General features: G+C 32.1%; 1 protein-coding gene across 1 annotated transcript; it reads right to left on the bottom strand.

Moving 5' to 3' along the window:
• Positions 1-1,042: 1,042 nt before the first annotated feature.
• Positions 1,043-8,679, bottom strand: LOC132055556 (protein DETOXIFICATION 16-like). The gene is made up of 8 exons (XM_059447443.1): positions 8,376-8,679; positions 2,968-3,512; positions 2,579-2,665; positions 2,417-2,473; positions 2,025-2,263; positions 1,811-1,929; positions 1,566-1,652; positions 1,043-1,480 (listed from the first exon to the last, which is right to left on the bottom strand). Exons 1-8 carry the CDS (start codon positions 8,664-8,666, stop codon positions 1,421-1,423), a joined length of 1,485 nt encoding a protein of 494 aa, XP_059303426.1. The 5' UTR covers positions 8,667-8,679; the 3' UTR covers positions 1,043-1,420.
• Positions 8,680-9,883: the final 1,204 nt, after the last annotated feature.

Genomic DNA, 9,883 nt, shown 5'->3' with positions numbered 1-9,883 from the left:
AATCATCGCGTAATGACGGGTTCACTCAGAAGAAATTGCACGAATTCCCTTCAAATGGGCTGGTCTTTAATTTTGTCCTTCAAATGGACTGGTCTTTAATATTTGCCCTTTAGCAATCAAACTATTTTTACTGAGGCATAAGTTCTTTAAGGACATAACTTGTGAGATATATAAAATATAATGTACGTCCCGCGAAAAAGTTAGTATTTGTTATGAGGGCCAAAAATTAAAGACCAGCCCAAAATAGGAACAAAAGTGCAAATGACCCGAGTGTGTAGCAAGTGGCCCGTGGACTAAAATTGGATAGGTTTTGGGCTGGGCCCAAACATACCATGTTCTGGTTCAGACCTGATCCATTGATAAGCCTACCTCCTAATAGTTTCCGATTCATTTTTTTGCGCGGATTGTCCTACTTTTGGGGTGTCTTTAATTTTTGTCCCTCAAATTACTGGTCTTTAATTTTTTCCCTTCACTTAAAAAAGTGGCCGAAAATACGAAAGATTTTGGGTTCGAACCCCCGCTCAGTCAAAAAAAAAAAATCTCAAGGCAAGGCTTTTGCAGCCTTAAGGCATAACTAAAAGTCTGTCTTATATGCCTTAAGACATAACTAAAAGTTTGTCTTACAAGGCAAAGTCTGCCGTCTCCGGCATAGGTTCTATGTAACTTCGCCCGAATAGTTATAAATCTATGCCTTGTGAAATTATTATTATTTTTGACTCTGTTGGGTTTCGAACCCAGAACCTCGGGGTATTTTCGGCCACATTTTTAAGCGAAGGGAAAAAATTAAAGACCAGCGAATTGAGGGACAAAAAATTAAAGACCAGTCCATATGAAGGGAAATCGTCAAATTGCCCTTTCCAAATTGGAGGATTTATATTGGGAAGTAGCTGAAATTTTATATTAATAAAAACCATTGGCCTTCGTCACATAGCAGCAGGGCCATCTCAAAAATATTGGGGCCTAAAGCGAAACTTCAAATAGAGGCTCTAGTTGTTTTTAAAGGAAAGATCGTCATATACATTTTTATTTAATGTCTAGTTTTCTAGCTTTTTCATATGCGAAGTCATTAATTACTGTTTTATAATCTATTTGTTCTAACAATTTCTTTTCAATTGATAATATATATAATCCATTCAATCTCTCTTGAGACATTACTGATCTTAGATAAGATTTTATCAATTTTAATTTTGAAAAATTTCTTTCGGTTGAGACAACAGTTTACATCTAAAATACAGAAATAATGATGCCCCAAAAAAATTGAGGCCGCAAGCAATTGCTTTATTGGCCTTATAGTCGAGCCACCCCTGCATAGCAGATCCACATAACTTTATTAGAGTTGTTGCATTTCTCCTAGACGATAAACCGTCTAAAAGGTCTAAAATCTTTTGTTTAGTTACTTCATTTGGATATAAGTGCACATTCAGTATATTATCTCCACTGGTAATGTTGTTTCTTCCACTCTCTCTTGAGCCTGCCTTGCCTAAACAACAGAAAAGCTTATCAGTTGTGAGAAAAAAGAAAATACTCAAGTAACCAGTGAGGTAGACAGGGCGAAAGTTGCTTACTTCTTGTTCCCAGTTAGTGCGTAGGGTAATGAAAAGAAGAGACAACACTTGTACTAGAAGTGCACAAATCACACCCAACCATAATCCCTGTTTGTAATTAGAAAAAAATGAAAGATTAATCAAATTTTCATGACATTACACTATAAAGAGGATACATAAAGGTTTTAAGTTATATATACATGCATCATAAAGATCTTTTACACTATCAGTGCAGTTTAACTTGTGATAGTAAGTTACGTTGCTACCTTTCCTCCGATGTGAAGAACAAAAGCCATCAAGACAGCAGAAGGAATTCCCACCAAATAATAGGATCCAAGGTTAATAATTGCTCCAATTTTCTGCCATCCAAATCCTCTTACAGCACCTGGATGTGAAATGCTACTATATAGTTTCAAAAAGTCTTTTAACTACATGTCTATGGCCTAAATCAAAACCGTTGCATCTTATATAAGTTCGAACCTGAGAGAACACACTGAAGGCCATCCATGAAATTTGATGTTGCAAGAAGTGGCATCATGGTGGCTATGTATCTAACCACTTCAGTCTCATTGCTGTAAGCATATCCCCATACATTACGTATCAATATCATGACCAATCCCAACACAAGCCCCTCCATAACAGCCACCGCTAAGACAACATACAGCGCCAAACGTACAGTTTGAGGATGACCTGCTCCTAGTTCATTTGAGACCCGTGTACTGCATTGCACAAAAATATGTTATCCCACAGATCTTTGATTAAAGAAACAGGACCAAAAATGCATCTTCAAGGAAATCACTGCTGCTAATCTTTTGCGAGGTTGCAGTTTATAATTAATATGAGCCAAAATAGTACATTTTTAGATGACTAACCTCACAGCACCACTGAGTCCAAAAGGGATCATCCAAACTGTTGCAGCTGTATTAAGACTAGGAACCAATGAAGCAAATCAGTAAGGCTTGAAAATAGAAAAAATTTGCTTGATAAACCAGTGGGAAGACACTGTGTTTAAATGAGAAGTGCACAATTCGAACCAGATTGAGAGCACTGAGGTTTCCAACTGTGGATTAGGAAGAAAGCCAGAAAGCAGAACCATTAGCTCAAACGACCACATTTCTAAGCTGTTGATGATCATGAAAGTAGACAGGTTAAAATCAACAAATAAACCGGTATTCCAAGTATGATCCAGTGACATAATACGTTGGACCTTTTTGGGCTTTCTTCATTTTTGGCCCGTCAGCCAAAAATAATTACGGTGCTAGCCAAAATATACAAAACATATATTATATGTACATTTTTTGTATACAATATGTATATTATATGTACATATATACGATATGTATATTTTTTTGAGTGGTTCAAAAATGTAATTATTCCTTTCTTTTCATGTTACTTATAGAAAAATTAAGAAATGTAGACTGACCAGACCATGATGGCCGAGGGAATTGCGAGTTTAATGAAAGTAAGCATATCCTTGAGAGCTTCTTTTGACAATCCTGTCCAAGTCTTAGCACATGAAGGAGAAAACTTGATATAAAGAGCCAAAAACAAGAAGTTAAGCCAGTAAGAGATTGAATTTGCTAGAGCAGCTCCCTTTCCACCAAGTCCAGACTTGAAGACCAAAATCCAACAGACAAGGATGTGGATTAAGGTTGTAACTCCAGCACATAACACCATAGGGATGACGATATTTTGTGTTTGTAAGAATCTTACAACACATTGGAGCAAACCGTATGCGAAAACACCGGGGATAAAATACAAAGCATAATGACCAGCTTCATCAGATATACTAGGATCTTGGCCTAAAAACTTGAGAATAGGGCCAGTGTTTGCCCAAATGACTGCAAGAGGTATGCTTACAAGTGAAAGTATGATCATTGCTCTCTGCATGTGAATGCCAAGCATATGATACTGCTTTGCTCCATAAGACTGTCCACAAAATGTGTCCAGTGCACTTGACATCCCCATCTATTTGTAGACAGTAAAGAAGAGTTTCCATTAGAAGTCTAGCCATATAATTAAATATAGTCAACTTATATATATACACACACACACATTTATTTGGTGGGAGGTTATTTTTGTCAATTTTCTCTACTTTATTTACATTCTAAATGTTCTGGGTTTAATGTTAGACCATAACTGTAGGCCCATTTATAAGTGTAATAATTTATTGTTGGACCCTGCACTACACGTGCTTGGTTGGTCTAGTGTGGCGGTGAGTGTAGGCTTAACCTGGTGAGGCCCATGAGGGAAGGGCTAGGGTTCCATTAATTTCACCCAGGTCCCTTCTTTAGCCCTTTATATATACACACTATCAGAGTTATTTCACAATATTTGTTGTGTACACTAGTTGTACCATTGATGCTGCCATACAATGAAAGGGTAATAGAGAGGAAGACTAGTCTTTAATTTATGTCTTAGAAAATAGATTTGCAATTATCCTTGCTAATCTACACTAATTTTTTGTCCTACTATCATGTTTCGTCTGGGGTTTATTGTGTTAATATTCTTACATTATGTTCTATTTCCTTCCTGGCTGTTAAGAGGGAGTCTCAGATTCCAGCGCAAAAACATGACTAATGAATTCTTGGTATCTCTGCTTCTAAAGAAATTTAGAATAGCAGCAAACAAAATACTCCCTCCGTCCCAATTTGTTTGAAGGTTGATCAGCTTGGAGAGTTAAACAGGTTTTTCTTTGATTTAATTTTAAATATAGATATTTCAAGTATTTTATAATAAAATTTACATATTTGAAAATTTAATAATTATAAGTCTAAATACTTAATAATTTACGATATATGAAAAGAGTGAAGAAAATCGTAGTTGAAGAAAGAGTATGAGACATGGTCAGTGCAAAGAGATAACAGATTACTTATCCTTACCTTCTGAAGAAGCAATATCCAGACATTACTAACAATAAAGTAAAGATTGTATAATTTCTAGGAAAAGGATAAGAGATGACGCACTACACCCACTGAATCAAGAATCTCTTTTTATTTTAATTTTTGGGCATGTTGAATGGCTAAACAAACAACACTTATCTTTATGACACTCATAGTACTCCAAACTTAATGGAAGATCTCATTGCAGAAATGGGCAAATAATCTATATCTATATCTATATATTATTAAAAAGAGGATAGTTTTAGGATAAAAAGTAGTTAGATTAGTTATTAATTATTTTTGATGTGGAAGTTATCAGATTTTTTATATTAACTATTTTAAATTAAAAAATAATTGTTAATTAAACTAACGTATTTATGTTAATGCCTACGGTTTTGAAACTTAAACAACAGAGAAAACAAAAAAAAAAAAAAAAAAAAAAAAAAAAAAAAAAAAACATACCCAATTTGCCCACTAATTCCACTTCATGCACCAAAACCCCCACGTCCCTTTGTAAAAAAGAAATATAGGAACAAATACTACAGATGATTTTTTTTTAAAAAAAAACAAGAAGTGCTAGCACGTGTTAGTAACTGCACAATTGCCTGAGAAAGGATTCAAAGTACAATAATAGAAGAAAAGTTCAACTCAATTTTTCTTATATATTTCTTCACATATTAATAATAATAATAATAATAATAATAATAATAATAATAAAGAGTTAAAGATAAAATTTTGAATTAAAAATAAAAGAGATAAATTCAACTCAATTTTCCTTATATATCTTTAATTTATTTGTCCATTTCCATTGAGATATAAAAATTATAAAAAAAAAAAAAAACTTACGTTTGGAAACATAAAACTGTACATACAAAAGAAAAAAGAAAAAATAAGAAAAAGACCCTCCCTAAAAAAAAAAACTAACCTAAACCAACCCCAAATCCCACGTTAGCAACTTCCCTATTTTCCTTATTTCACTCCTGCATGATCATCCGTACAAGGATACATTATTGGAGTCTGTCAAGTTTCAAGTAGCCACTACAACGGAGTTGAACTACTTTTCAGAAGTTTGAATCATAGTGAAAAATTAACACACGTTAATTCAATCATTTAAAGGATGATCGCCACATTAATGGTTTTATTTAATGGGCCCAATTTGGGATTGATGGTTGATAGCACGGAGTTATTATAACAAGTTGTGTATTTCATTCTATCTAAATATTTCATAAAGATAGTATTTGTCACTTCATCTCATCAAGGCTAAGTGTGTTTGGTGTTATTTCAAGCACGCTTTTCTAATTTGCTCTTGTTTTTCATGTTTTAGATCTTTAGGAATCAACAATACATATACCTCTATTAGTTTTTTCTTTGTCTTCACCACTATTTTTTTTTTTAATTGGTTGCATCTATGAAATTCTCAAATTTTGAGATATTAAATTTTGCAGTATTTGCCGGTCTTTTCAGAAATTGTTGGATTCGAAGATACTCAAAGACACTATGGTAAATTTTTGTTCTTAATAGTTAGCTTATGATATTTTAGTATATTCTAAATTAATCAGATGCATGTATTTTGAATCAAATTAGTACTTTGATTTGTATTTAATGATGACTATGGATGTTAATAAGATCTTACTTTAAAAAATTAGAAGGTGAGGTATTTAAGTTATTTATATAGGAATAACTTCAATAATAGAAGCCTTCCCGTTAAAATTTTATTTTGTTCTTAATACTATTTAAAATATACACATACAAAGGAATAGATCGCTTTGTATTAGCAAAATGGATTGTTGTCTATTGATAGAAAAAAAATTATATTTCTATGATTTGAAAGACTTTTATAACCATTCAATTCTTAGAGCCCCTTGGACTTCCATTATTTTAAATAACTGGTAAGCTTTAAGTGTTGAATATTTTTAAGTGTTGAAACTAATATTATAATTATAAATACTTAATTACTTGTTTGAATAGAAATGTTGAAATTGATATTAAACAATTAATCTATTTGGCAAAACAAATGCTAATAAGTTGTTCTTTAATCAAATAATTAAAATATCCTTACAATTTTACAAAAAGTTATAAATCTGTTAGCGATCTTTTCTTTGCAAAAAGATATTTTGAGATTTAAAAAAAAAATGTCAAAAATAAAATTGTAAAAAACACTGTCAAACAAAATGCTTATATAAGCAAACATGTTGGACTGGCTAATCCTTTTCTTTTATCCTTATGGCTGTTATATTTGCAGAAGGAAAAACATTTTTAAGATAATTATTCTTCTTATTTGAAAGTTGTATCTTCCATCATAGTTTCTTAAATATTTTTCCATTTGTGACAGTTTTGTATTTAGTGATTTGTACTTAGATTTAATTGTCTTCGGGACTCAAATAACAAAATATCAAAAGTACAATTTGATCACACCTAAAATGAGCATTACAGCATGACTATTGAATAATTTCAGTAGTATTAATATTTTTTTTTACAATTTTTCTTTTTATTTGACATTCTTATTAATGTTTTGGCTGAATCAACAAAGTGCTTAAGAAAGTAGTTTTGCATGATAAGATTTATTTGATTGAAATCAAAAATTATTTTCAAATTATGATACAAAAAATCATACAGTAATAATACTGCATAGTTGAGATCTTAATAGTTAAAGACAAAAAAAAAAAAAAAAAAAAAAAAAAAATACTCCAATTAACAGATTGAATAAGCATGTGTAATAAGAAAAAATATTGAATTAATATTACAAAACATGTATTAGAATGGTAAGATAAAAATATTTAATTTGAGAGAAAAATATGAGTTTGAAACTAAAGAAATTCCAAACAACAGAGTAAATAGGCATTATTAAAAAAAAAAAAAAATCTAATTGGGATAAAAAGATAAAAGTATTTGAACTAGACAAAATTGAATTTGAATTGAAATATAAAATACTTAGTCTGAATGAAAGACAAAAATATTTTAATTTGAGATGATAAAATTTGGAACAATGAAAATAAAATATAGTTTAGTGAATCTAAAGAAGTATGTTTAGTTAAATGTTAGATTTTTGTTTTATTTCTAGCAATTATTTTTGTCACGAAAAAGATGTTTTTCGTATTGTCTATATTTTTGGTATAAAACAACTTTCTATTTCTATTTTATAGAGATAAGTGCTTGAAACTAAACCATTTGAAATCTCGAATATTGAAATCACAATTTATTTCAAATTATGTATATCCGAAACCTCACGATGATGGTGGCATCAGGCAGTTAGAAAATAAATTGTGGGCATCACTAAGAAGTTTAGGATGAATTCAAAGTCTTTGTTGTTCAACTTCTTTCATGTTATTACAATGTTATGTTGGTATATTTTCTTAATATGTTAGCACTATTTAAGATGATCAGAATTTAAAGCCAAAATTGTTACAATAATCTCTCTCCGCTCTCTTTTCTTTTGAAACGACCGCCACTACACCAAAAGAGGCTTGTAGTGGCAATATATTTTCCTTTTAGTGGCAATAGGTTAATGCTGTTAGATCCAAGGTCGGTAAAGCCTTTAGCGTCATTTATTGTTAGAGCTGAAGTTTGGTATTGCCGGTAATAATTGATTCTAGAATATAATTAACGGCAATTAAGTTATTGCCGCAAATTAATTGTCGTTAAAAGCATATTTTGTTGTAGTGCGCGCATCGCGCGGGTACATATACTAGTAGTAAATGAATAGCAGGATAGTGGGACATTGAAATGGGATAAATAATTTAGTAAATAGAATGGGTAAGTCGTGTGATGATTAGCACTAAAATGAAGTCGTTCAAGAAACTTGACCATGTTGAAAGAAACTCTTAAGTTAAACTAAAGTTGAGTAGTAATTATTGTTGCAAATCAACAAATCTAAAATGAATGTCCAGAGATGAAAAAGAAAGACCTATTTGAGTTGATAAAGTGGAAAAATAAGAAGCTGAAAACTTACCAAGAGGCTCATACCAGTAACAGAAGTAAAGGAAGTAGCCATGGAAGCACCAGAGAGAGGCAATTCACCAAGATGACCAACAAACATGATGGCTATAAGCTGTAAAGAAAACTGCAAAAGTGTAACGCTGACTAAAGGTCCAGCTAGCCATACTTGCTTCTTCACTTCCTCAACAATCTGTTCCTTGCTAAAACCACCATTATTTCTTGTTTCATCAACACACTGTTTTTCACGGTCGTCGATGATCAATGGAGTGTTTACAGAGGATGTCTTTCCATATTCTGCTTCCATTTTTGGTCATCGATGATCAAGTCTCAACCACGCAGCCAGTGATATAAATAAATGTGTAAACAAATTAGCAGTCAAAATCTCATACCAACCCATACCAAAGGGTAAAAAATTAATCGCGGGTGTTTACATCCTACCAGCTTTCATTTACTAGTAATTTATTACTGCTTAATTATAATTAAGTGATGTGTATTATTGTTATAATTTTTAGTTAACCAAATTTAAGAAAATAATCGATTGGCTATATCGGTGTGGGTAAGTATTTAACCAGCGACAGGCAAATTCTATAGCTAAACAACAAAATCCATCGCTAATCCTATTTAGAGACAAATTAACGCGACAGGTTTTTAAAAAATATCTACGAGCAATTAGCGACTAAGTTCGTACAGCACCTAATTTCAAAATTTTTTTGTAGTGCACGAAAAGATGGGAGAAAAAGACCAAAAAAGAAAAATAAGTTAAAAAGGCGAGAAAGGACTTTACCTTATCTGTTGGTCTTCTTGGAAAGTATTTACTTGTTAATTAGCTCCTAATTAGTAAACTTAGTATATTTATTTCTTGTGTTAATTAAATTATACTCTTATTTCTAGGTTATATAATCTAAAAACGTTTAAATTGATAGTTCAATGTGTTTATGTTATTAAAGAATGGTTAATTACTAAAGATTTTCCTAGAACTAGAAAGCCTGGAGTTTCAACTAATAGAAGTAGGAATATCGTACGGTTCAAATTTCAAACCGCATGATTTTTATTTGGAATTTCAACCGTATCAGTTCTAACTCCAAAAATATTTCCTGAAACCCTCGTATTTTAAGTTGCACCGAAGTTCCTTGTTTTTGTCGAGGGTATAATCATCCAAATGATATTTCGTTTTAAAATTTAATGAAGTTTAATCTGGTATCATGCTGGCTAAAGCTTGATCGGAAATTCGAAAAGTGGACTACTTGTCCATTACATGGAGAAGTTTTACACGTGAAAACGGAGTAGAATCATGTGGCAAGTGGTCCGTGGACTAATTGGACAGGTTGTGGGCTGGGTCAGAATATATACCATGTTCTGGTTCAAACATGATCCATTGATAAGCCTACCTCCTGTTGGGCCAAACGGTCCAAAGAGGCTGTATATGCATCTTCAAAGCTATGAATAAAGGTGGCAGCTAAACCACACTCATGTTAACCAGCGATTGTCAAAAGCATCTTAACAATATTGTCCGCTTCGCAC

Source organism: Lycium ferocissimum, chromosome 5 (assembly GCF_029784015.1).
Source record: "Lycium ferocissimum isolate CSIRO_LF1 chromosome 5, AGI_CSIRO_Lferr_CH_V1, whole genome shotgun sequence".
NCBI lineage: Eukaryota > Viridiplantae > Streptophyta > Magnoliopsida > Solanales > Solanaceae > Lycium > Lycium ferocissimum.
The sequence above is the reverse complement of the archived record's forward strand: the minus strand, read 5'-3'. Positions and strand labels throughout refer to the sequence as shown.

Excerpts from the sequence above, each read along its gene's own strand:
- LOC132055556 (XM_059447443.1), bottom strand. The coding sequence starts at position 8,666 with ATGGAAGCAGAATATGGAAAGACATCCTCTGTAAACACTCCATTGATC. Across the intron at positions 2,474-2,578 it reads ACCTCAGTGCTCTCAATCTG|TCTTAATACAGCTGCAACAG; the intron begins GTTCGAATTGTG and ends ATTGGTTCCTAG. Across the intron at positions 1,481-1,565 it reads GCACTAACTGGGAACAAGAA|GCAAGGCAGGCTCAAGAGAG; the intron begins GTAAGCAACTTT and ends TCTGTTGTTTAG.